This window comes from Pelobates fuscus, chromosome 6, assembly GCF_036172605.1.
Source record: "Pelobates fuscus isolate aPelFus1 chromosome 6, aPelFus1.pri, whole genome shotgun sequence".
NCBI lineage: Eukaryota > Metazoa > Chordata > Amphibia > Anura > Pelobatidae > Pelobates > Pelobates fuscus.
The window spans coordinates 210865047-210893040 of NC_086322.1; the positions used below are offsets into that span (position 1 = coordinate 210865047).

The 27994-nt window shown below is 42.1% G+C and overlaps 1 protein-coding gene across 1 annotated transcript in view; it reads left to right on the forward strand.

Moving 5' to 3' along the window:
- Positions 1–25025, forward strand: part of LOC134566124 (interleukin-8-like) — a 44796-nt gene extending 19771 nt beyond the window's left edge. Inside the window, exons 2-4 of the mRNA XM_063425829.1 lie at positions 472–607; positions 18830–18913; positions 24947–25025. Coding sequence (XP_063281899.1) covers positions 472–607; positions 18830–18913; positions 24947–25025 — 299 coding nt within the window. The remainder of the gene's footprint in view (positions 1–471; positions 608–18829; positions 18914–24946) is intronic.
- The last annotated feature ends 2969 nt before the right edge of the window (positions 25026–27994 follow it).

Here is a 27994-nt window from a genome sequence, read left to right on the forward strand (position 1 = left end):
GCATACTTGCAGTAACTCTGCTGGCCTGAAGGTGGCAGTAGCCATCTTTGAAGAATACAGTAACTGGAGCATGCAATATCTACTGTGAACTGAAGGTGGCAACAGTTAGCATGCAGCATTGCAGTTGGGCTGAAGGTAGCAAAACACAGTACAGAAAACTCCCTACGTTTCATTTGGCTCACCTGGGAGACAGCAGCAAAGAAAAAAATGCATGTGAGGGGTTAATTTAGGGTTCTGTATGACCTGTCTTATTGTGATTGGCTAATTATTTCCCTTGTGTTTGTGATAACGCTTTCTTTGCTGCAGGAAGGATTATTAAAGAAGGTTAAGTAGGACAACATATTAGGGTTAACCTATATGTACTGACAAGAACAATATGGTATTAAAGAGAATGGTGTTTTATTTTCACATATTTTGTGTTTTATACAGCTCTATCTTGCTAACTATCCTGCCATTTTTAATGTCCCACAGGACTTCCTTGGGAGAGACAGATATTTGGAAGAGGGTGCATGTGTATTAAAGAAACCAGCAACTTCATCCATCCTCGGCTTATTGCCAATTATAAGATTATTCCTGAAGGAGGTCGGTGCAGAAAAAGAGAAATTATGTAAGTACCACTTTTGACTTGAATCATCAAAATGTTATGGCAAAAACTGCTGTAAGGATCCAGAGAGGTGGTTATCACAGGGTTGGGCTATGCTATTTATGCGTTTTACGTAAGTTCACAAGTTCATTTGAGAACAGAATGAAAAGTTCCAGACACAGTGACATTTGTTTATTTATAAAGTATTTTTTACCAGGAAGTATACATTGAGATTTCTCTCGTTTTCAAGTATGTCCTGGGTCCACAAAACATTGTATCGTTACAATAGAGCAAGATATTACTTTGCTGCAGAGGGATTTAGATATACTGGAGGACTGGGCACTCAAATGGCAGATGAAATTTAATGTTGAAAAATGCAAAGTTATGCACTTCGGCGTAAAGAATACACAAGCAACGTATACCCTTAATGGAAGCGAATTAGGGATAACAACACACGAAAAGGACTTGGGAATTGTTATAGACAACAAACTATGCAACAATGTGCAATGTCAATCAGCAGTGGCCAAGGCCAGTAGGGTATTGTCATGCATGAAAAAGGGCATTCATTCTCGGGACGAGAATATAATTTTGCCTCTTTATAAATCACTGGTAAGACCGCACATTGAATATGCTGTGCAATTTTGGGCACCTGTTCTAAAGAAGGATATTATGGCACTAGAAAAAGTGCAGAGGCGGGCTACAAAATTAATAAAAGGAATGGAACATATCAGCTATGAAGAAAGGTTAACAAATTTAAACCTATTTAGTTTAGAAAAACGTCGCCTGAGAGGGGATATGATAACATTATACAAATATATTCGAGGCCAATACAAACCATTGTGTGGAAATCTATTCACAAACCGGACTTTACATAGGACACAAGGTCATGCGTTTAGACTAGAAGAAAGAAGATTTCGTCTAAGGCAAAGGAAAGGTTTTTTTACTGTAAGAACAATCAGGATGTGGAATTCTCTGCCTGAAGAAGTGGTTTTATCAGAGTCCATACAGATGTTCAAACAGCTACTAGATGCATACTTGCAAATGTAGGGTAATAACATGTCAATGTAATAACTTTCAATGTAGGGTAATAACTGCTTGATCCAAGGATAAATCTGACTGCCATTCTGGGGTCAAGAAGGATTTTTTTTCCTAGCTTGTTGCAAAATTGGAAGGGCTTCAAACTGTTTTTTTTTGCCTTCTTTTGGATCAATAGCAAAAAACATATGTGAGGATGGCTGAACTTGATGGACGCAAGTCTCTTTTCAGCTATGTAACTATGTAACTATATGAGTACAATACACACAGGACATACTCGAAAATGATAGAAATCTCAATGTATCTTTCCTGGTAAAATATTTTATAAATAAAATATAACGTTTACATTTTTTTTTTTATAATACAATATACAATATACAATATAAGAGCAAAGGATTTACTGATCGTTTGATTAGCATAAAGGTCCCAATCATTTCAAAACAACTGCACCAAAAAAATGCAGGCACTCAAGGGCATTAAAGATGGAATTTATCTTTTATTGAAAATACTTGCTTAAACAAAAATAAGCTGCGGCCAAAACTCCACTGCGGATGTAGGACAGCAAAAATGCAACAAGAAACAATATCCCCCACACAATGTGATACACACAACCCTACAATAAATTCCTTCCTAATGCATTTTGCTCTAATACAAGCAATTATAAATAGGCATGTCATATATATGCAGTGTATCGTTATTCTGACTCGGATTGATGTGATAGTGATCTAACCCTTGTGAGACCTCTGTGCTTGGCCTGTATAAGCAGATACAATCACTGCGGACAATCCTCCTCAGATAGCTGAATTCACCAATACTAGTTTCATCCAGAGCTGGTTTATTCTGAACATCACACAACAGGAATACAGCAGAATGAATGGATTTCAGTATTATGCGGTCAAAAGATGATGCTTTCCTTAGCTTAACATGTGGAATACCAGAGTCCCAGTTTCATGAGGCAAATGTAAGTCGCCAAGACACCGGAAGTACAGCAAGAACAGGGCGGAGTTTACATAGCAGGAAATGATGTAAGATGCTCACAGGAGGAACAAGAGCATTACCAAAACGGGCCAGAAGGTGGCAGCAAATACCTACCCATAGAAAAATACAAGGTAAATAAATCACAGAATATGCTATGTAAATTGCATCTACAATAACGAGAATATTAACTGTGTAACAGCACACTCCCCGTCTGACATTGTAAATGTCACTATTTTATACCATAACGGTAGTTATACAAGTGCAAATAAACAACAGTGCAATTTGCTTGATGTCTTGAGAACGTGAAAAACATAAAGAAAAAATCATGCAAAAAATGCAACAACTTCAAGTTAACATTAACGTCCAAGACACTTCCTTCTTGAAGTCAAAGGTATGAACAAACAACATACGCAAGTAAGTTAATTCTCCAAAGGGTAAGAGCAGAATAAGTTCAGTGATAGGTCTGATGAAGGTCTTTACAGTCCCTTGTCTTGCAACCTTCACCTCCACCTTGCGTACCTTGCCATCATCACTAGGAACACTCTTTATAATAAGTCCCATAGGCCACTCGAGTCTCCCAGCTTGTTGATCCTTAAGGTAGGCAACAGCCGCTATAGCCTCAGTTGATGCATCTGAGAAGATGTGAAGTTCTTTTCTCTGACTTGTAGTAAGGGAAGCTGAATTGTAGCAGCGTGGTATACGGATTCCATCTAAGGCACGTAGAGATTGTTTCCAGGACTCCCACTTAGGAAGCTTGTCTGATGGCAATGGAGCATCCCAATCCTTAATAGTCTCTAAGAATTGCCTAAGCAAGGATTTGCCTTGTATGGTAATGGGAGCAACAAATCCCATTGGATCATATAGGCTATTTACTACTGACAGAACACCACGCTTGGTAAACGGCTTGTCCGTAGAGCTGACTTGAAAGCCGAAGGTATCCTTTGACAAGTCCCACCGTAGGCCCAGACTTCTCTGTTCAGGTGGCATGTCCATTTCAAGATTAAGGTCTTTCAACCCTGTGGCATGATCATCAGGTTGAAAGGCTTTCATGACAGCAACACTATTTGAGGCAATCTTGTGTAGTCTGAGGTTAGCCTCAGAGAGCATATCTTGTGTCCTCTTGGGCAGATCTATGGCTTCTTCATCTGTAGGTAAAGACTTAAGCCCATCGTCAACATAAAAGTCTCTCTCCACAAAGTGTCGAGCGTCACTGCCACACTCCCTTTCTCCTTGAAGGGCAGTCCTTCGTAAACCATATGTTGCAACAGCGGGTGAGGGACTATTCCCGAAGACATGAACTTTCATGCGGATTCTATGATCTCATTGTCCATGTAGTTGTTACGGTGCCACAGAAACCTTAGGAAGTTCCTATGGTCTTCGCGTACAATGAAGCAATGAAACATTTGCTCAATGTCGGCAGTTATTGCAACTGGCTCTCTTCTAAACCTCATGAGTACACCTACAAGGTTGTTGGTTAGATTCTGGCCTGTGAGTAGAACATCGTTCAGGGATACGCCTTGATGCTTGGCATTGGAGTCAAATACTACCCTGATTTGTTTGGGCTTGCGTGGATGATACACTCCGAAGAAAGGTAGGTACCAGCACTCATCATGACTTTGAAGTGGTGACGCTGGTTCGGCATGATCATTGTCGAAGATCCTTTTCATGAAAGCGATGAAATGATCCTTCATTTCAGGTCTGTTCTTTAGTGTTCGTTGAAGTGAATTCAATCTGGATACAGCCTGTTCACGATTGGTAGGGAGTTTGGCTCTTGCTGCTCGAAAAGGTAATGGCGCAACCCAGCTGTTAGACTCGTCCTGGAAGAATTCTTTGTCCATTATTTTGCTGAATTCTTTGTCTTCAATCGACAAGGCTAATTTGTTGTCATCATTTGTAGTACTAAACACTGCGGCACCTAGGTTGTCATAAGAAAGAATAGAAGCAGTATGCCGTACTTGGATCACGTCAAGAGGTTTTTCCTTAACTTCATAATGGCGAGGGTATCGTTTGAAGTGGGAGGCACGTCCATTCCCCAGTATGTAAGTTTTGAAGGAGCGGATCTCAGATGACGTACGCTTCCTGTCTAAGCATACATCGCCCACTATTACCCAGCATAGGTCAAGTCTTTGTGCAAAAGGGGCGTCGTCAGGTCCATCACACTGGTCGCGCACTTTATGTATTCTGAGGATGTCTCTTCCTAGGAGAACCAAAATTTCAGCATTCATGTCCATTGCAGGAATCTCATCAACAAGGTGCCTTAAGTGAGGATGGTGATATGCGGCTTCTGGAGTGGGAATCTCTTGCCTTTCATCTGGTATCTGGTCACACTCAACTAATGTTGGTAGGGGTATACCCTGTCCCCCTTTGATGTGAGAAACCATGAACCCATCCACTCTTCTGCCAAAAGCCTCTACACGACCAGAACAGGTTCTAAGAGTATACGGTGTGAGATGACCCTCTATGCCAAAGATCTCAAAGAATTTAGGCTTAACCAGGGATCTATTGCTCTGTTCATCTATTATGGCATACATCTTAGTAGCTTTCTCAGGGTGGTCCTTTGGGTATATCCTGACTAGGCATACCTTGGCGCAGCATTTGTGATCCAAGCCTTCTCCACAGACTTCTGTGCATGAAGAGAGAACGTTAATCTTGGCTGGAGCATGACTTTGTTGCTCCCCGCCATAACTTGAGGCAGGTGAGGAGGTAGGTGGCTGCTGTAACTTGTCTGGAAGTGGAGTAGGATGTATAGCTGTAACATGTTTGTCGCTGCTGCATTCTGTGCACTTGATGAGGGCTTCACAGTCTTTAGCAAGGTGGCTATAAGAAGCACAGCACTTGAAGCATATTCCAAGTTTCTGGAGAATCTCCTTGCGCTCTTGTAAAGTCTTGGCCCTAAGTCCACGACATTTCTTAAGAGGGTAAGGCTTCTTGTGAATAGGACACTGGCGATTAGGGTCTTTATCTTTGTCGACCACGCACTCATCACTAGGTGAGGTGACGGAGGGTGAGATGTCTGTCCTCTTGACCGATATTGCTTTATTAAAGTCTCTACGTTTAGGTGCTGTGTTATCATACCTTGATGATGATGAGGATGAAGCAGGCATGTTGGGTTCACTGAAGCTGAAGCTGGGGTCATTTCTCATCCAAGCTTGATCACTAATGAACCTGCAAAAGTATGAGAATGGAGGAAAAGATACATTATAGTCTCTTTTATACTTTGATCCTTGTTGTGCCCATTTCTCTTGTAGGCTGTATCGCAGTTTAGACACCACTGGGTTGACACCATGAGCAGTGTCCAAGAAGCTTAGTCCAGGTAGACGTGGATCCTTCTTTGCCAACTCCAATTCCATGAGGAGGTCACTTAGATCTTGCAGCTTGCAATGGTCTTTGTTTGATATTTTTGGAAAGTTTTGCAGTCTCTTGAATAGAGCACTTTCTATGGCTTCAGAGCTACCATAAGTTTGCTCAAGTCTTGCCCATGCAGCAGAAAGACCTGCATCTGGGTGGTCAACATGTACTGTTCTCAGTCTTTTAACACGATCGTAAGATTCTGGTCCCAACCATTTTATGATCAAATCAAGTTCTTCCCTAGCAGTAAGGTTGAGATCAGCAATAGCAGCCTTGAATGTTGCTCTCCAGGCCCTGTAGCTCTCTGCACTATCGTCAAACCTTGAGAGGCTTGTGTTAATGAGCTCACGACGCACCATATATGTGGCGAAGTCATTCCAATCTGATTTCTCACTCTTTGGTACCAAAGTAACTTGTGGAACCCCTTGGTTGTGAAAGTTCTCTGGTGATGTAGGGTGAGGTTCACCAGGGTAGAATGATGTAGCATGAGCGTTTAACTTTGGCTTAGTCTCTAAGGCTTGTGCTGGCGGTGGCTTCAGATGCAGCTTGTCACCGAAAGTCACATTGTTGTTTGCAGGAGAAGATTTGGTTGGCTGCATAGATGTACCTGTATTGTAGACTTGAAGAGCCTCAGGCATATTGTGTTGGGAGGTCTCCGTGTTGAGAGTCAGAACAGTGTTGTTTGTAGGAAGTACAGGAGATGACTCTGTATCCTTGCAAATGTTATGCTTTAGTATATATTCACTGGTGCGTTCAACTGGATCTTCCAGTTCTGCTGGGATAAGACAGTCCAGATTAGTGCTTTGTCTCATTGCTTGTTCGAGGACTTTTAGCCTTGCCAGGGAAGCTGCTTTCTCACCTTCCATTTGCAGAATCTTTATTTGTGCTTCTGCCAGGGAAGCTGCTTTCTCACCTTCCAGTTGCAGAATCTTTATTTGTGCTTCTGCCAGGGAAGCTGCTTTCTCACCTTCCAGTTGCAGAATCTTTATTTGTGCTTCTTCCTCTGCTTGCTTTCTGACAAAAGAGCTTTGCACCTTTTTTGCTTCAGCATCAGCGCGGGCCTCAATAAGCTTATCATTTAATATTGAATTTCTGGAGCAAGAGGATCGAGAAGAAGGTGCGGTGCGCTTGGTTGAGGTGGATCTGTGAGATCTGGTCTCCAGCAGATGAGCTATGCGGAGTTCTGCCTTAAGCTTAGCATTTTGCACTTCAAGATCCCTTTGTCGGTTTAGTGCGTTGGTCCTGGTCAATTCTGCTGAAGAATCCTCTATATTAGAGTCCTGCAAGAAGGCTGAGTATTTTACAGACAACCGCTTATAGCGTTCATATGCGGCACGTAGGCGATTTACAGAGTCTCTTAATTCAGCCGGTTGATCAGTGAAATTTGCCAAAACTGACATGCATTGTGAGGTTCTGCCCCAGAGGTCTGACAGATTACTGGAGAACTCCTCTCTAGTTGCTTCATAGTTTTCTCTGAGTTTTCTCTGAGGTGTCCTGACGAAAGCTTGAGGGGATCAAGCTGAAACGTTGACCTTTTGATGTTTTAGTTAAGGTAATAAATGTTATATTTTACATTAGTCCTTGGAGTGCTATCTCTGGCAATTTATATATATATATATATATATATATATATATATATATATATATATATATATATATATATATATATACACACACATACACACAAACACAAACACTACTGTGGCACAATGACTTATAGGGTTGGCATCCATTTTTTCCCCATATATTATATATAAAATCTATGTTTATGAATTAGAATTACTCAATCTGGGGTAGCAAGACGTAGCCATATTCTAAATGTTTTAAAGGGATAGTTAACATTATCACTAAAGGATATATAATATATAAATATATGTATACCTTATTATTGGTATGTACCTTTTTTAATTATAAATATTAGTAAATCAGGGTAAAAAATTTACTTATACAGTAAGCATACTCACATGCAGGCACATACAATCTCATTGACACAAGCATACAAGTTCACTGGTACACAGGCTTACAGACAGGCAATATCACCGACACACACAAGATCATTGACAAACACAGACAAGCTTACAGGTACACACAAACTTAGTAGAAACAAACTCTCAGACACAGACACAAGCATACTATAGACAAAGTCACTGGTATACACAAAGATCCTTACTACAGAAATGCTCACTGACACACACATGCATGCGCACTACAGACTTGCTTACTGACACATACATGTTCACTGCAGACATGCTCACTGACACACACATACATGCTCACTACAGACATGCTCACTGACACACATACATGCTCACTGCAGACATGCACACTGACACACACATACATGCTTACTACCATGCTCACTGACACACAAATGCTTACTACAGACATGCACACTGACACACACATGCTCACAACAACAGGCACACACACACACAAAAGATCACTCTCGCTCACTAGCTGCAGTGTATTTGAAGCCTACTTGGCATTGCAGACTGCTTCTGTGGAAGCCCTGGCTGGAAGGTGAGGACTCCATTTCCTGGCCTCTTCCTGCCCTGAGGTCAGCAGCTTGAGATCAGGGGCAGGGTTTGCAATTGGAGACAGAGCTTGAGTGCCAGAAAGCTCCTTACGGCCTCTGCATTGGCCGAACCGGCCCCAAGCTCCTCCCTCCATAATTCCCTCGGACTCTCACAGTCTGAGGAGAAAATTACCAAATAGTATTAGTAATAGGTATTAGGGCTCTCTCCCTGGTCCCCAAGTGCTGCGGCTGACCGGGAAATTTCCCGGTATCCCGGTAGGCCAGTCCGGCCCTGACTTCTTAGGAGAGGCAAATATACAGTAAAAACAAAAGAGTAAAATAAAAACAGAAAAGATAAAAGGAGCAATAATATCAGCAATGGGCAAAGTATGTCACACTAATCAAGGGCCACAGATAGTTCATCTAACGTAGACAGATAGTTCATCTAACATAGACAGATAGTTCATCTAACGTAGGCAGTAATCCCAAGTAGTAGAAGAATCAACGTAGGAGAACTTTGGCTGGGGATGAAGGAGTGAGACTCTGAGATCAATCACTGGTGTCTGACAGTCTTATTTTGTCCACATGTTAAACTTTGATTCTGCAGAAGTCGCATTCGACCTTTGTCATTTGTGACTGTCCCATCTTTGACTAAAATCTTCACTCTTTTTACCACTTTACCCTCGTCCTTCAAACACACACTATCTAAAAAAAAAAAAGCCTTCTCATTTCCTAGATGCTTTGCCTAATTATTATCCTCTCTCTTCTCACTTTGCCTGCAAGCTCCTAGAAAGTCTTGTTGATCTTTGACCTGCTTACAGTATGTCTTCAACATTCCACAGAGACTGCCCTAGCCAAAGTGACTTGACCTCCTGGTTATCCTCCTCACTCTTCACAACCTTGGTCTTAGTGTCACTAAGCTTTGTTGGTTCTCCTACCTATCTAACCACTCCTCTAAAGTGTCTCTCTCTTGCTCCTCCTTCCTTTCTCTACTTATGTCTGTTGTGAGTTACTCAAACTTTGTATTGCTTTCGCTTTATTTCTTAATTTACACTGCTTCTTTTGGTGACCTAATATATTTTGACTTTCAATATCACCTGTATGCTGATCCATCTCTCCTCACCTGATCTTTCTCCCAGTGGCGTACACACAACACATGGACCCCGGTGCGAAAACTGATCCGTGGCCCCTCCCCCCCCCCCCCACGCTTACTGTGCGCTGGCTGGGGCCGCAACACATGGCGGCGGGCACCTGATCGCAGGGCAGCGACCGCGGTATGTACGCCAGTGCATGCAGATACACATACACTTAAAGGACCACTACAGAAACCCAGATCACAACAGCTCGATGAAGTGGTCTGGGTGCCAGGTCCCTCTAGTTTTAACCCTGCTATGTTTCACTGAGGGTTAATCCAGCCTCTAGTGGCGGTCTCATTGACAGTCGCTAGAGGAGCTTCCGCGATTCTCACTGTGAAAATCACAGTGAGAAGACACTGGACGTCCATAGGAAAGCATTGAGTAATGCCTTCCTATGGGCGGTTTGAATGCGTGCGCATTCGGAGTTGAGAGGCGGATCGGGGCGGAGAAATCCCCAGCGCCAAGGGAGTCCTGGCGCTGGAGAAAGGTAAGTGCTGAAGACACACACTCTCACGAACAGACGCATACACACTAGCTAACAGACACACATTTACTGACAGACACACACTCAGTGACAGACAGACACATACACACTCACTTACAAAACACACACTCACTAACAGACACCAAACAGACTCACTAACACACACACACACACACACACACACACTCTAAAACACACACACTAACACACACTCTAGCTCTAACACTAACACACTAACACACACACACTCTAACACTAACACACACGTTTTTAAAAATTACATCCCCCAGCCTCCCTACCTTTGGGAGTGCTGAGGGGATTCCCTGGGGTCCAGTGGTGTCACGGGTGGGCAGGCTTGCTTGTGGGCGCACGAGGGAGCACTCTCCCCTGTGTGCTCCCTCGCGCGCCGCGTACTGATACCGGAGTCGGAAGATGACGTAATTTTCCGGCTCCGGCATCAGTGCGGTGCGCAAGAGAGCTGAAGAGGGAGCACACAGGGGAGATTGCTCCCTCGCGCGCCCACAAGCAAGCCTGCCCACCCGTGACACCAGGGCCAGCCTCGGGGGGCCCGAGGTGGCCGGCTCCTGGGCCCCCCAGGGGAAGAGGCTGGCCACAGTGGCATACATACCGGGTCTCAGGGCGGCCGGGCCCGGTCACAGCCGCGACCCCTGCGACCCCGGTATGTACGCCACTGCTTTCTCCCCATCTGCTGGATAGTGTCACTAATTGCCTATCCTCTGTCTCAAACTGTTTGACTTTGTGATTCTTAAAACTCAACCTCTCCAAGACAGAACTTCTTGTGTTTCATCCCTCTAATGCTACTTCTGTCCCTGTTTCTCTTCATGTAAACACAGCTACAAGAAACTCTGCCTGGCAGGCGCGTTGCCTTGGTGTGTGGTTTGAATTTGACCTTGTTGCTTACACTTTTAAAATATTTCTCACATTTGCCCCTTTTCTCATTCTCAATCAAAATGCTTGTCTATGCTTTCATTGTTTCCCACGTTGATTATTGTAACTGCCCAGATTGCTCTTCTACCATCCACAATGAACGCCTCTGCCAGACTCATCTACCTTACGTCCCACAATTTTCACACTTCACCCTTCTGTCAGTCTGTACACCGGCTTCCTGTTTCATTTAGGGTTTGGTTCAAAGTTCTTACATACAACAATTTCTTTAACTGGGCTCCTACTTACATTATCTCCTTCATAGGCAGATACAGTTGTGCTCAAAAGCTTGCATACCCTTGGAGAATTGGTAATATATGTACAATTTTTAAAGAAAACATGAGTGAACAAGCAAAACACATTTCTGTTATTTCTTATGGGAATGGCACAATCATAAAACAAAACATGGCAACAAAGAAAAAAATGACATGACCTCGTTTCAAAAGTCTGCATACCCTTAGTTCTTAATACTGTGTATTTAGCATCAATGACAGCATGCAGTCTTTGTAATAGTTGTCTATGAGGCCCCCAATTCTTGCAGGTAAAATAGCTGCCCATTCATCTTGGCAAAATTCCTCCAGGTCATGCAAAGCCTTTCGTCGTCTTGCATGAACAGCATTTTTGAGATCTCACCAGAGTGGCTTGATGATATTAAGGTCAGGAGACTGTGATGGCCATTCCAGAACCTTCACCTTTTTCTGTTGTAACCACTGGAGGGTCAACTTTGCCTTGTGCTTAGGGTCATTGTAATGCTGGAAAGTCAAAGAGCGTCCCATGTGTAGCCTTCGTGCAGAAGAATGCAAATTGTCTGCCAGTATTTTTTTATAACATGCTGCATTCATCTTGCCATCAATTTTCACAAGATTGCCATTGCCTTTAGAGCTCACCCCCCAAAAAAAATCAGTAAACCACAACTATGCTTGACAATGGGGATGGTATTCTTTCACTATAGGCCTTGTTGACCACTCTCCTAGCATAGTGCTTATGGTTGCGAACATAAAGCTCTATTTTGGTCTCGTCACTCCAAATTACAGTGCGCCAGAAGCTGTGAGGCGTGTCAAGGTGTTGTCGGCAAAGGTGGATCTCTAAATAAGGCTTCGCACTGAGTGGGGCCTCGCAGCGGCCTCAGCTGCCTTAGGGCAGACTGACCTGGTAGGTCTTCGGTCTATGACCAAGGGCCCAACACCAGAAGGAGGCACAGAGGCGCGCCCATTATGCAGCCAGGTGTGGGGCCCCTCCAACCATTCTGCTCTGACTGAGAGCCCAGCAGCCTTCAGTCTGCAGCTCCGCCGAGTGCAGAGCTGCAGACTGAGGTGTCACACGATCTCCAGTCAACTACATTAGAATGAAAATATATATTTTAGCATATTTACTATATTATTATAATGAAGTTATTTTGTTTAAATTACTGCAGGCAGTAATTTACTCTGCTGATCCGGTCATGATTGTTTGCAAATAAGCATAGGCCTACCCAGGTGTTAAACATTCCTAGTGAGTGGTGCTTTTAGGAGTTATATAAGGGTTGTGGTCATTAACTTGACAAATATGGCTTGGTTGTTGCTTTTAAGTGCTGCTACAACGTGTGTGATTAGAGATAAACTGGAGGTAATCTGAGGTATACAGGATGACAAAAAAATAAATAAAAAAATGTAAGATTGGTTTGATTTAAATTATTACCCTTATTAAAATGGCAGACTTAGTTCAATGTAATCGTTGTTATGCATTTGTTTCACGTTCCACTTTTTGGAGATTTGGATGCTGTCTAATTTGTAGACAGTTCTCTATATTGTGGCAGGAGATTGTATTTTTGAAGTCTGAGATTTGTAAATTATCTGGTAAACAAACTCAGGCTGGAACTGTTGCAAAGCCACTGCCGCAGAGACGTAGTAGGAATGGCATATGGATCACTGGTAGACTTAGAGTTGTGGATAAAAGGCATATTGCACAGTCTGTTGCTCTACATCAGCGTTTTCCAATTGGTATTTTGTGGAATCCTACTAATTGGGGTTCTGCCCAAATTTTTCAGAATAAAATGGCTGCGGTCGGCAAAGGAAGCAGTGAGCAGTAATCTCCCTGCTCAGCTCCCTCGCGCGCCTCTTAGTGATGCCGGAGTGATGTCATATTCCGGCTCCAGCATCACTGTAGTGTGCGCGAGGGAGCTGAGCAGGGAGATCACTGCTCACTGCTGCCTCGCCGCCCGCGGCCATTTTATTCTGAAAAATTTTGGCGGAATTGACAAGCACACGTTCACTCTCACTGACAGACACACATATACTCTTTGACAGACACACAAACACATACAAACTCACTAGCAGACACAAAAACTATTTATTTTTAACATTTTACTCCACCCAGCACCCCTACCTTTAGGAGTGCTTGCATGGAGTCCCCTGGGTACAGTGGGGCTGATGGGCGGCTTGCGAGCGATCCCTGGGGTTCAGCGGGACTGCTGAGCGGCTGGCATGCAGGCGGCGTGAGAGCAGTGATCTCCCTGGTCAGTTCCCTCGCACGCTTCTTAGTGATGCCAGAGCTCGAGTGATGTCATATTCCGGCTCCAGCATCACTGCTCCCTCGCGGCCGCAGGGACCTCTTGCCAGCCGCCCCACTGAACCCCAGGGACTCCATGCCAGCACTCCTAAAGGTAGGGGGGCTGGGTGGAGTAAAATGTTAAAAATAAATAAATTGTATGTGTGTCTGCTAGGGGGTTTGTATGTGTTTGTGTGTCTGTCAAAGAGTATATGTGTGTTTGTCTATAAGAGTGAATGTGTGCTTGTCAGTGAGTGTGTGAGAGTATGTGTTTGTCAGCGAGAATGTATCTGTTCTTGTCAGTGAGAGTGTATGTGTGTTTGTATGTGTATTTGTCAAAAAGTATGTGTGTTTGTCAGTGAGTGTGTCAGTGTGTGTATCTGTGTGTATCTAAGTGTGTGTGTGTGTATGTGCCATTGTGTATCAGTGTGTTTGTATGTGCCTGTGTGTGTGTGTGTGTGTGTGTGTGTGTATCTGTGTATTTGTGAGTCAAGATGTGTGTGTATCTGTGTGCCAGTGTGTGTGTATATCTGTGTGTCAGATACACACACAGAGTTACACACGGACACAGAGATTCACACTGACACACTGGCACACTTAGTGGTGTTGTGGAGACAATTTCAGGCACTGAGGGTAGTGGTGTTGTGGAGACAGGCTCAGGCACTGAGGGTAGTGGTGTTGTGGAGACAGGCTCAAGCACTGAGGGTAGTGGTGTTGTGGAGACAGGCTCAGGCACTGAGGGTAGTGGTGTTGTGGAGACAGGCTCAGGCACTGAGGGTAGTGGTGTTGTGGAGACAGGCTCAGGCACTGAGGGTAGTGGTGTTGTGGAGACAGGCTCAAGCACTGAGGGTAGTGGTGTTGTGGAGACAGGCTCAGGCACTGAGGCTAGTGGTGTTGTGGAGACAGGCTCAAGCACTGAGGGTAGTGGTGTTGTGGAGACAGGCTCAGGCACTGAGGCTAGTGGTGTTGTGGAGACAGGCTCAGGCACAGAGTGTAGTGGTATTATGGAGATAGGCTTTGAGACTATAGTGAGACCTAATAGAAAGCAGTTGTTGGGGAATTTTAGCATAAAAAGTGTGGAGCTGGACAATAGTAGTCTTGTGAGATGTCTTCACGGAGCTACTGCTCACAGAGACAGGAGACGTATTTGTAATATTGTTAAGCGAGTAAAGCAGGATGGAGAATTGGATGTACTTGTCCAATGTACTTGTCCATCTAGGGACAAATGACTTGGCTTGCAATGAGGTTTCAGAGGTAAAGGAAGTTTTTGTGTTTTTGCCAATGATATACAGTAGGTTGCTTCCACACTGGCATTCTCTGAAGTTCTGCCTGTGCATAACACTCAGAACGACAGGCGGATGCGTATTAGGGACTTTAACTTGTGGCTTGGTGAACGGTGTCGGGAGCAAGGATGTGGCTTTATTGCTCATGGTAGCTCTGTTTGGAATGGAAATAAACTGTACAAAAAAGATGGTTTACAACCTTTTTCAAAAGGGAACAAAATGTTCTCAGTGAGCAGTTCAGAAGTTTTGCTAGGATGTATTTAAACTAGGAGAGGGGGCAAAAGGGTGATAAAACATCAATTCAATTGCCCCCCAAAACAAGAACAGAAGGTGCCTGTAGCAAGTGTGTTAAAAATGATAAGCCTAGAGTCATTTCTACAAATGCTCGCAGTTTAGGGAATAAGATCCATGAACTTGTGGCAATAATGGCAACTGATAATGTAGATTTAGTCGCTGTTACTGAGACATGGTATAATGAGAAAAATGACAAGGACATAGCAATACCAGGGTTCTCTTTATATAGAAAAGACAGGGAAGGCAAGAAAGGGGGAGGGGTGGCCCTGTATGATGCATAGCATAAAATCTAGCCTACTGAAAGTTAGTAAGGTGAACATAGAGTCAGTTTGGGTTACGTTAGAACTTGGTAATCACACATTAACTTGTGTAGGTGATTTATAGGCCCCCAGGACAAATTGAAGAGTTGGATAATCTACTAGTTGAGGAAATAGCTAAAATGACAATGACAGGGTGAAGCTATCATCACGAGTGACTTTAATCTTCCTGATGTGAACTGGAAACCAAAATAGCCGCTTGTGCCAGGAGCACACATATTCTAAACTCCCTACTGGGATTGTCACTAAAACAAGGAGCCAACTCGTAAGGAGGCCATACTAGATTTAGTGTTAACAAATGGAGATTTGGTATCAGATATTACTGTAGGTGAAAGTTTAGGATCCAGTGATCATCAGTCAGCGTGGTTTAATATAAGAACAGTGACTGAGTAACACCACACAAAAACAAAAGTTCCAGACTTTAGAAAAACAGACTTTTCTAAAATTAGAATATGTGTAAAGGAGTCATTATCAGCAGTTTAAATGGAATCCAAGATAAATTGGATTATTTAGAAGTTGCACTGCTGAAGGCAACAGAAAATTGCATTAGGCTTGTCAGTAAAAGCAAAAAATTCAAGAAACCACGGTGGTTAAAAACTAAAAAAGTTAGCATTTAGTAATTATAAAAAAAAACAGAGCGAGGAAGATAGACAGATCTATAAGATAAGGCATAAAGAGGCTAAGCAAGTTATAAGAGCTTCCAAACCACACAGAAGAAAAAAATAGCACAGTCAGTGAAAAAAAGAGGACCAAACATTTTTTAGATACATAAATGAGAAAAGGAAAGTAAAACAAGGATTAGTTAGATTAAAAACAAAAGAATGAAGGTATGTAGAAGAGGATAAAGGTCTCGCTGACTGCCGCAATGAATATTTTTGTTCAGTATTTACAGATGAAAATGAAGGAGAGGGACCTCAGTTAGGAAAAAGGGCAAATGAGTCATTTGTTACATGTGAGTTTACAATGGAAGAGGTTCTATTTCAACTGTCAAAAGTAAAGGCAAATAAGTCACTGGGACCTGATGGAATACACCCAAAGTTATTCAAAGAGATTAGTGATGTACTAGCAAAACCATTAACAGATTTATTTAACCAATCACTGTTAACAGGAGTAGTCCCAGAAGATTTGAAGTTAGTGAATGTTGTGCCCATTCACAAAAAAAGGTAGTAGGGAGGAGTCGTGCAACTATACGCCAGTAAACCTTACTTCAGTAGTGGGGAAAGTAATGGAAACCATGTTAAATGATAGGATTGTTGAACATCTAAAATCACATGGATTTCAGGATCAGAGACAACATGGGTTTACTTTAGGGAGATCATGCCAAACTAATCTTATAGATTTTTTTGAATGGGTGACTAAAATAATAGATCAGGGTGGTGCAGTAGACATTGCTTTTTAAGTTTGGATTCCAATATTGTAATAAGGCAGTGGCTGAGTGAATGGCAACAGAGAGTTGTAGTCAATGGAGTATATTCGAAGCATGGGCTTGTCACCAGTGGAGTACCGAAGGGATCTGTACTTGGACCCATTTTTTATTAGTAATATTGCAGAAGGCCTTGATGGTAAGGAATGTCTTTTTGCTGATGATACTAAGATATGTAAAAATTAAGACAGGTAGGCACACTCAAAAGTACTGATATAAAACAGTAACCAAACAAAAATGAACAGTCTAGTCATGGGTGCTCACTCGTATAAGGCCATATTACCAAAGGCCAAAAGAGTTACATCTATTACTTAAACAAGGGGCACAACCACAAAATGTGTATGAAAAAGATTTTTATTGAATGGGTCACAGTAATAGGCTCTCTCATTAACTATATCAATGAATGAAAGAAATATACAATGTCAAATACAAAGTACAATGTGACACATACAAGTTTTAGAAAAGCCTATAAGCAGACTACACAATGCATCAATCTCAGAATACAGATATCAAAAATAGCTATATGAGATACCAGACAATTATTATTATAAACCCCAAAATAATTATATATGCAAAGAAAAGAAAAGCATACCAGACCTAGTGAGAAGGACAAGAGTCAACAAAAAAAAGCCCCCAACGTTTCAGCAAAACTGCCTTTATCAAGGGAGCCTATTACTGTGACCCATTTAATAAAAATCTTTTTCATACACATTTTGTGGTTGTGCCAGGGACGTTTTAGCCGCAAGGCAAACAAGGCATTTGCCTTGGGCGGCATTTGCCTTGGGCGGCATTTTCCAGGGGGCGGCAAAAAACGCCACCCCCAAATGCCCAGGGCAAATGCCTTGTTAGCGTTGCGGCTAACTGACATGCCGGCCGGGCATGCAGGCTGCTGTGCGCCGGCGGGTGGGCGGCTGGTGAGGGAGCACTTCCTCTGAGCACTCTGCTCAGCTCCCTCGCTCGCCGCCCACAGAGTGAGGCTGGGAACCTCAGGGCAGCACAAAACCAGGATACACCACTGGGTTGTGCCCCTTGTTTAAGTAATAGATACTAAGATATGTAACAGGGTTGATGTTCCAGGAGGGATAAGCCAAATGGCTAATGATTTAGGTAAACTAGAAAAATGGTCAGAGTTGTGGCAACTGGCATTTAATGTGGATAAGTGCAAGATAATGCAAAACCCAAGGGTAGAGTACAGAATATTTGATAGAGTCCTAACCTCAACATCCTAGGAAAGGGATTTAGGGGTAATTATTTCTGATGACTTAAAGGTAGGCAGACAAAGTAATAGAGCAGCAGGAAATGCTAGCAGAATGCTTGGTTGTATAGGGAGAGGTATTAGCAGTAGAAAGAGGGAAGTGCTCATGCCATTGTATAGAACACTGGTGAGACCTCACTTGGAGTACTGTACACAGTACTGGAGACCGTATCTTCAGAAGGATATTGATACCTTAGAGAGAGTTGAGAGAAGGGCTACTTAACTGGTTCATGGATTGCAGGATAAAACTTACCAGGAAAGGTTAAAGGATCTCAACATGTATAGCTTGGAGGAAAGACAAGACAGGGGATATGATAGAAACATTTAAATACATAAAGGGAATCAACACAGTAAAGGAGGAGGCTATATTTAAAAGAAGAAAAACTACCACAACAAGAGGACATAGTCTTAAATTAGAGGGGCAAAGGTTTAAAAATAAATTGTAAATAAGGTAAAGTCACCATGGAATCAGTAAAATGCCTGAACTTTTAGCACTTTGAACCAAGAATAGCAACTGTTTTGCCTTGATGAATCTTAACAAGCATTAACTTTTTCATGTGGAATTTGAAGATGTGCCTTGAAAAGAGCGGGTAGGGGAGAAACATCCTGTTAGACAATATTTCCAGAAACAACCATGTTTTCTAGTGACAAAATATACTTTTGTATGTTTTCCTATCATCATTATTTTTTTATGTTTTCAATTTTAGCATCCAACTAAGAAACCAGAATGTTGTCTGTCTGAAACCAGAGACCCATTGGTTTAATGTTTTCTTGGTTGTCATTGGAAAAAGGTAGGACATCTTGTATTACATTTTGTTTTATTATCTTTATCATGGCATAGCATGCTATTCTGTTGCACAATAAGATGCACTTTGGGTGCCAATTACTAAACTTTCCTCCAAACCTATTGGTATCTCCTACACAGGTGAAAGATAAGAGCTCAGTGTTACTACGTATAATAAAGTACTGGACCCAGGGGTGTAACTAGAAATGTCAGGGCCCCAGTGCAAGAATCAGTCAAAGTCACAGCGCTCACCTTGTGTGAGGGATTGGTTGTGTATGACTGTGTGTGGTGTTGGCAGAGTGTGATTGGCAACTGGCTGAGTGTAATTATGTGTGGAGTTGCCTAAAAGTGATAGTGTGTGTGGATGTTTGTGTGTTTATTATCAAATCCCTCTCTTTTATACAGATAGGGAAGTTTAGTTCCTGGTCGTTCAGTGGTTACTGAAATAATTCCCGGTGGTCCTGGGAAGATGCTGCTGGTAGGATCTCTGCTGGTCTAGTGGAGGGGGCTTGTGGTCTGCACCTCAGTGGGAACATTGCCATGGAAACTCTGTTGTAGCGCGTTGACTCATTGTATAAGAGCTGGGACTGCAAGTGAGTGCTTAGCAAGAATTCCCTTGCAATCTTTAAAATGACAATATATTACAGAAAAACTTTGCAAGGGTAGGACATGACCAGCCTGAGCCCCATCACTATAGCGAACATTGCAACAGTGGTAGTTTTGCCACTTACCCGGCCCAAATAATGTTTATTTATCTACATGTCTAGTCTCCCAACCTCCAATTAAAGGGACACTCCACTGTCTAAAATAAAAAATAAATAAAAAAATCAGTTTAGTAGATATTCGCTACATGAAAACTTGTATGCCTATGATTACGCTATTTTACATTGCTGGTATATATAAAAACAACGTGCAAAACATGCAGATCTCTTGTCTGCTGTCTTTGCAAACTCTCCCCTTTTAACCTCGCCTAGACTTTTTGTGGCTGTCCAATCACAGACTTCTCAATGCAGCTCATTGAGAAGTCTTTGCAAGGCAGGTGCTCTGAGCAATTTCTGCCTCTTGAGTTTATCTCCACTGACCTAACAAAACAAAAGGAAGTAACTTGATCAGTTGTCTTGAAAGCAAAGTGTGTCGTACAAGGTTATTTTTTTTTATTTTTTTTTAAAGTGTCAATTTCTACTGAAATCTGTACTTTTTTTTTTGTTTTATTCAAAGAGTACACAATCATCACAAATTAGGCTTTACAGCAAACTAAAGCACATTAGGTTTGGAGTGTCCCTTAAGAGGTGTAGCTTTGGTAGTCTTTTCTCACAAGCACGATTGCGCCCGCAACCTCCCTTCCTGTGGAGCACTATAAAGTTCTGTGATATTATATTAGGATATTATAACCCCAATAAAAAAGGCACCTGGGCATACCTAACTTCTTTACATTTGCATGTTACACTGACACAGCGGGCTGGAGTTTGTCCTAATTATAAAGTTAATTCATTAAAAAAGTTCAGCAAAACATAAAAGGAGGATTTGGCACTTCTACAGCTAGTTCTGCACACCCTAGGAAGAAACGTTCAGCCAATCCCATTATTTTCAATGTTTATTTATCTAGCTTGGGCAACAGAATGCACTTTCAACCATGTCCTGAATATCACAGGGCCCCAAGGCTATGTGTTTCTACCATCCGTTTGCTTAATGGTCCGGTATAAAGGATCGGTGAGATTTGTCTCATACTACGCTTTCACTATTGAAGTGCATGAGGACATGTTGTATCAAGTGGAGAATTGCAAGGGAGTAGAAATGAGGTTTTAATACTCTTAAAATATTTTTTTGGTATTCCTGCAATTCTATATATTCTATACATATATTGAAAGGAAATTAAAAAATATGGGTAGGGCTGGTGGACAAAATCAGCGTCTGAAGTACTGTCAGTAGAGACGGAGAGGCTGCACAAGCACTCACAAGCAGGGGGTCCCTTTGGGTGGCCGGATAGGTGCCACAGCCCTTTTCCAACATGGTTGGGCCCCTGTCAGATTACCAGTTCAGACGCCACATTAGGAAGAAGGCAAATCGCTTTTTCCCAGCTTATAAAACGTTACACAGGAGAGGAGAGGAGGAGAACGCAAACAGAGGGCCTGATGCAGCCTCTGATTCCCATCAGCCTCAGCCAGCACTTGCTGAAATCAAATTCCAATGGCCACCCGGGAAATCACCCTACTGCATCTAAGAGATATAGAAACAGTAGGGTGGCAAAAAATATGTACATTATGACTTGTGTGTCAGTGTGTGTGTATCTGTGTATTTGTGTGTGTGCATACATCCCAGCATACAACCAACACTAAACACGAAAACAAAACTGCATTCAAATGCTAAAACTATACACATACAGACCCCTGGATTCTAACACTGACAAAAGATACAAACACACCCCTGCATTCAAACACCATCACTACACACAAATACTCCAAAAACAAACGTACATTCAAATACACACAACCTGTTCACAAACACAACCCTTTAAGGATGGATAAATGGTAAAGCATTATGGAAGTTGTATGACATTTGAGGAGCTATGTTTTGGCCACCCTTGCACTAGAGGGGGGCCCAAAATAAAATCTTGTACCAGGGCCCTCTCTACATTAATTCTGCCACTGCAAAAAAAAAAAAAAATTTCCTTAACCCCCTCCACCAAAAATTCATAAACAATTTTATTGAAAAATTAAGGAACTGCACTCATTCAAAAGTGCAACAATTGTGTGCAGCCAAATCAGGGGCTAGCACAATCTCCACACAATATTGTATCCAGGAAAGATAAAAAAAAGGTCCAGGCACACCAAGGCTAATTTCTTGGAACCAAGTACACCGCAACGTATCGACCCTACGATGGGTCTGTGTCAAGCTGAAAAAGCTAGACACAGGCCATTTTGGGTAAAAACGTTGCGGGGTACTTGCTTCCAATAAATTAGCCTTGCTAAACCTTGGAGGGCCTGGACCATTTTTTTCTTTCCTGGATACAATAAAATATTTTAACAGCATGGAGCGATTTAAACTAGCACTTTATTTTACCGTAAAGTGCAACAATGCAGGTAGGCGCTAAACAGATGGGTGCATCCCAACCCAACTGTGAAATCAATCACCTAAAAACAATAGATAATAAATACATATAGTGGGTGGCACACAGTGATAAATCATGGTGTTGCGGGTTAACTTCCTGGTGTCTTACCCACACCCAGGAACTCCAGGCACCACCATGTTGAAACTTCATTTACTAGCATGACATCACTTCCTAGTGTGTATCTAGGTCCATAGTAAACATAATCTTATAATACACAACACCATGAATGACCAACATCTCCACCGAAACGGAAGTGGGCAGAGCTTTAAAGTGCCATTCACGATCTGGCCAATAGTGGACATCAGGGGCGGAGCTACATTATTGAATGACGCCAATATTTGATATAATAAACGAAGGATGGGGAAAGACCACCATGCACCTGAGGAAGACTATATGTTGAAACATGTTGTGTGTGGACTTTATGGATTTCATGAGAAAGGACTTATTGTTGAAGGGACCTTACTCCATGTAAGATTTTTTTATGTGTGTTACCTGGAGCCTTCTCTTATTCCTATATTGTGGAGAATATTTCTGCAAGACTTCATCCAAAATCAAGTTTACTCCTTTAATGCTGATTTACGTGAACCAGTGTATTACAGGCTCAGTAAAATGTGAGTTGGATGTAAATAAGTACCTGCACTTGCACTCTATATCTTGCACAGACTGTACTGCCCTATATTAGCTATTATCTCTTCCAGCTACCCCCGAGATGAAGCTATATAGGGTATTAATGCTGTATTTCTACTCACCATATCACTGTACATGTTTTTTGTGATTTATCACTGTGTGCCAACCCCTATATGTATTTATTAGCACTATTTTATATACATATAATTTATACAGTGACAACATATTGTCTATTTTCTTAATATAAAGTGTGAGAACATTGTATGATTCAAACAGAACGATTAGTGAACACAAATGGTAGTTGAGGCAGTGGAGAAAGACTAACTGGTTTGTTCTAATAGTTTTGTATAGAAGTGTTTTTTTGTACGGATTTTAGAAGAAAAGGGGAAGTTATTTGGGGCAGGAAAAGAAATTCCATAATAACACTGGCGCTCTAAACAAGTCATGTAGGCAAAAGATGGAGGTGCAAATAGAAACAGAGGACACGCACAGATTGTTGGAAGAGTAGAAAGGTCCTAATGGAACATGTCTTCTTAAAGTGGCATGTGCATATTTTGGTTATGGTTCCAAAATTGGCACCTTAATTGGTGACAAAATCTGGAAGAAAAATAAGGATCACAGAAGACCAAACTGATTAAATCCATCATAAAAGTGGTACTGGGATTCAAAAGGAACTGATCAGATCACACAGAGAGACAGTACAGATCAAAATGAGGACCAGAACAGAGTTGGTGATTGCTTATGGATCATAGCATTTTAAAGATAGACTTGCTGGAACCAAAAACTGATCAGTAATCAGAAAAGTATGAAGAAAGTCATAAAAGAAGACTTATGTAGACCATGCTTAAGGAGAGTAATTAAACAGAAACTGGTGATAAATAGTTTAATACATCACCTATGAGCACAAGGCCTAGTAACATGGAATCGCTGTTATGCACCGATTAACATTTTGCATTTCTCCACCCATGTTGGTAATCCATTTTCTATGTAACATTTTACCATGCTGGTTATTATAAACGGATATCCAGCACTGCAATAGTGAGCTATTGGCACCAAACCAAATGTTGCAGACATTTGGTTTGGTGCCAATAGATCACTATACACTAGTCAGCCACAACATTAAAAATCAACTGCCTAATATCGTGTCGATATCCCTTTTGCTGCCAACTCCGCTCTGATGCATGGACTCCACAAGACCTCTGAACGTGTCACAGATGCTCAATTGGATTAAAGGGACACTATAGTCACCTGAACAACTACAGCTTAATGTAGTTGTTCAGGTATGATCTATAGCTCCCTGCAGGCAATCTAATGTAAACACTGTATTTTCATAGAAAATACAGTATTTGCATTGATTAATAGGAATAAATCCAGTGGCCGTCACTCAGACGGCCACCAGAGGGACTTCCTATCATGCAGGGCCCTAGAAAGGCCCAGTATACGTCAGACGTATTAAAATACGTCTGACGTGTGCAGCAGAGAGAAGGCACTGTGTGCGTGCCTTCTCTCTCCAGCCTGTCAGTAGAGGAGGGGGGCGGGCAAAGACCGCGAGCTGAGCTGTCAGTCAGCTCAGCTCGCGGCCGCGCACTTGCGCGGTAGTGCGCTCAGGACTTCAGAGGGCAGCATGAATGCCGCCCTCTTAAGTATGTGCGGCAAAACTTTTACTGAAACACTGTCTCCAGTGTATTTCTTCCACTCTCTCGCTCTTCCTCCATTGTCCAGTTCTGATGCTTACATCCCCATTAAAAAGGTGCTCTCAGTGATGGACAAAGGTCACGAAGGGCACTTTGATCAGTCAGCTGTTACATAACCCCATACGCAGCAAGCTACAAAGCAGTGTGTGTACTGACACCTTTCTATCATGGCCAGCATTACATTTTTGATCAATTTCACTTCTGTGTGATTTGACTATATGGGATAGCCGTTGCTCCCCACGTGCATCAGTGAGCCCTGGGGGTCCATGACCCAAGATATGCGGTTTTCAAGATGCTCTGACCCAGTCGTCTAGCTATCACTATTTGGCCCTTGTCATAATCGCTCAGATTTTTTTGCTTGTCCAATGTTCCTGCTTCCAGCAGATGAAATTCAAACACTGACTATTCACTTGCTGCCTAATATAGCCCACCCCCTTGATGGGTGCCATTGTAATGATATGATCAGTGTTATTCACCTGGCAGTGGTTTTAATGTTGGCGCTGATCGGTGTATGACACTTATACCTGTGACTCATTTTAGAAGACAAGTGAATGCTATACACCATTCTACACAGTTGTATTATAAATGTTGCCATGTTGTTTCCATGCAGACGTGAACTGACAAATGGAAATGACTCCAATGGACTGACAAATGGAAATGACTCCAATGGACCAAGAAATTTATTTTAGGCGTGGAATCCAGAACATTTTCATGATCTATGGGCTGTAAGCGGTTCCTTTCTTACCTTTCTACTTGAATTAAATCACTTCTAGCAATATTTACTGTAGACTATGGCTACTTTAACATCATACTTCAATTTTACAGCATTTAATCTGTTTGAGAATTTTTTTCTTTAATATTCTTGCTGTGTAAGCCATCATAGTGCACATATTTGTATATTATACCAACGCAATAAGAATTGCTCACTTTTAATTATAAAGACATATGAAAAGGAATTTATAGTATTGTACGTGTAGTTTCATATATATTAATATTTGATGAATGTAAAAATATATTTGATTATGAATCAGAATTCTTTAATTTATTATGGCCTTATGAAAGGAGTCAATAGATTATTAACTACACTATTGCCCTTGTGCCGTTAAGCATTCGCGGTTACTGTTGAATCAAAGAGCAAAATAGTTTAGTTAGTTACTGGGAGCGAGGGAAATCATACGTTTTAAGCCGCCACTTGCCTGCTTCAAGTTTTGTTTGAGTAAAAATTACTTGCAGTATTATATCATCCACTACTGGATATTATTCCCATTGACATATTACGTACTTCGTCTATCATACTTAATTTTTCTTTTGCATCCAAAATGCTGTATTGCACCTGTGACCCATATTTTATCCAGTGCTGTAATTCATAATAAATTACTTTGAGGTATTTCATCCCAGGTTTGCCTTGATTTACTTCCATATGCAATACCAAAACCACAAATGGTCATTTCATTCACCATGCAGGTTATTAGGCAACATCTACAATAACAAACATACAGTACTTTTTGAAATTATTATAAATTATTCAACCCCCATTGAAAGTCAGGATTATTGTCAAGACGTACAGACTTTAAGCTGTTTGCAATAAACAAAAGCAATTGAAAAAGCTCAACACAATGAATGCTTGAAGTGGTTTCCCAAACTTCAAATGAAAATGCAACTCACGCACATGGTGAGGGAAATGAAAAGATAAACCAAAGGTGAGTTGGCGAGTTACCTTTTGTCACAGTGGGCGGCAAAAAAAAAAAAAAAAAGTCTGTATATCTTTTGACTTGTTCAATGCTAGTATCTTTATCTCACTGCAGCGGTTGAAGTGTAGAGCTCCTGACCCAGTTAGCTCTCATTTTAATCGAGATAGATACCTTCCAGCTGGGATACTCTCTTCCTGGCTGACAATATCAGTTTTGTGCAAGTTTTGCATGTGGCGTTTGCGCATACAGCTTGCCAACTGCGAGCCGCTACAGGTGGGCGGGGGGGGGGGGGGGGGGGGGGGTCGGGGGGAATGGGACGACAATTGCCCACAATGTACCTTTCCACTTAGAGTGCCAGTGCTCGAGAGGCCAACCGCCACTAACTAAACTTGACAGAGTAGGCACCTACTGCCTACCCACAAGGCAGCTACTCTGTCAAAATACAACAGTATCCAATCTTAGTGGCTGATTTTAAGACTAATATGGCAAATCTTCATAGGTACATGCAGGCCATCACTGAGCGCACAGAAAAGGTGTGCCCTAAAGGAACTTTGCGTAGCCGATAATGAGGTGGTGGATAAAGGGGCCTCCCTGGTAGCAGAAAAGGGCCGAATCATCACCAGAATTAAGCTCATTGGGAACACCACTCCATGAGGAACATGAGGTTGCGCAACATTCCCGAATGGGTGGCACCTGAAGAACTGCTGCAGTATTTGCTGTCCCTCTTCAAGGCAGTCTTGCCTGCTCTCCATTAAGCGGAATGGTTAATGGACCATGCCCACCATCTCCCCAAGCCAACAAACCTCACCAGCTATGTACCAAGAAATGTAGTGGTGTGGCTGCACTACGACAGGTCACTTAAGGCCTTGATGACGACAGCCAGGAAGATGCCTACTCTTCATAAACCAATCACAAATGTGCTCCTGTTTGCAGACTTCTACGATGGCGAAGCAGAGAGTTTATTAAAGTTACGAGGTACCTGAGGAATCATAACGTAACCTACACATGGGGTTAGCCCATCAAACTTCTGAAATGGCAGAATGAGACTAATTGTAGTGCTGACTCCACAAGATGGTCTCCGGCCACTCAAGGAATGGAATATTATCATTTCAAGTCATCATATCCAGAGTCACTTGAAAGTGACTTCACAATGAAAGGGGTCTTCTTCCTGATAAAACAATATGGCAGTCTCTATAAAAACCTATTCTACTAACAGCCTTCACAAATGGCAACAACTCCTGCAGGGAGCCACTTCTATGGATGCTCAAGTCAAGTCTGTCACTCACACTCTCCACCATTCGTTACCCAATTGGATACATGCATTCTCAACCTCCAAAACAAAAGGGGTATCCATTATTTTTTTAACAAAGATTTGTCTTTTCAGCTACACTGCAATTACGAAGATCCCGAAGGTTGCCTACTAATGGTTGGTTTGATGAATGAACCGATCTGGGTTATTTTAGGATATGTTGGTCCCCCAGATTGGGGCTATCAGGGGATATGACTTGTGGGGTTTCCATGTGTCTTAGGGGTACTTTTGGGCTGTTGTATTGCATGTTTCTTGTACTGAGAGATAATTATATGTTTGTGTACTCAAGTAATTATCTCCCAGGTACAGGGGAGGGATTGACCTAGTTTGTATGGGAGTGTCCTGGATCTGAGAGCCAATGAGATTGTGTATTTTTTTTTTCTACTGTGGTTTACTCTCAGGTCCAGGGCACCCCTTGCATGGGGCTGCACTGCTGAGCCAAATATTGATATTGTTATCTTTATAGTAGATATCCATTTTCAGAGCATTTTTCTTCGGTGGTTATGAGTACCTATATAGATTGTGATCTGATCATCAGCTTAACACCACATGATGTGTGGTTGCTTGTCTCTCCCAAACAAACTGGCTTTGTCCTAGGTCCTTCAAGTCTGACAACTTGTGACAGGCCTTGGACATCCTAGAAATAAGCGCCAGTCTA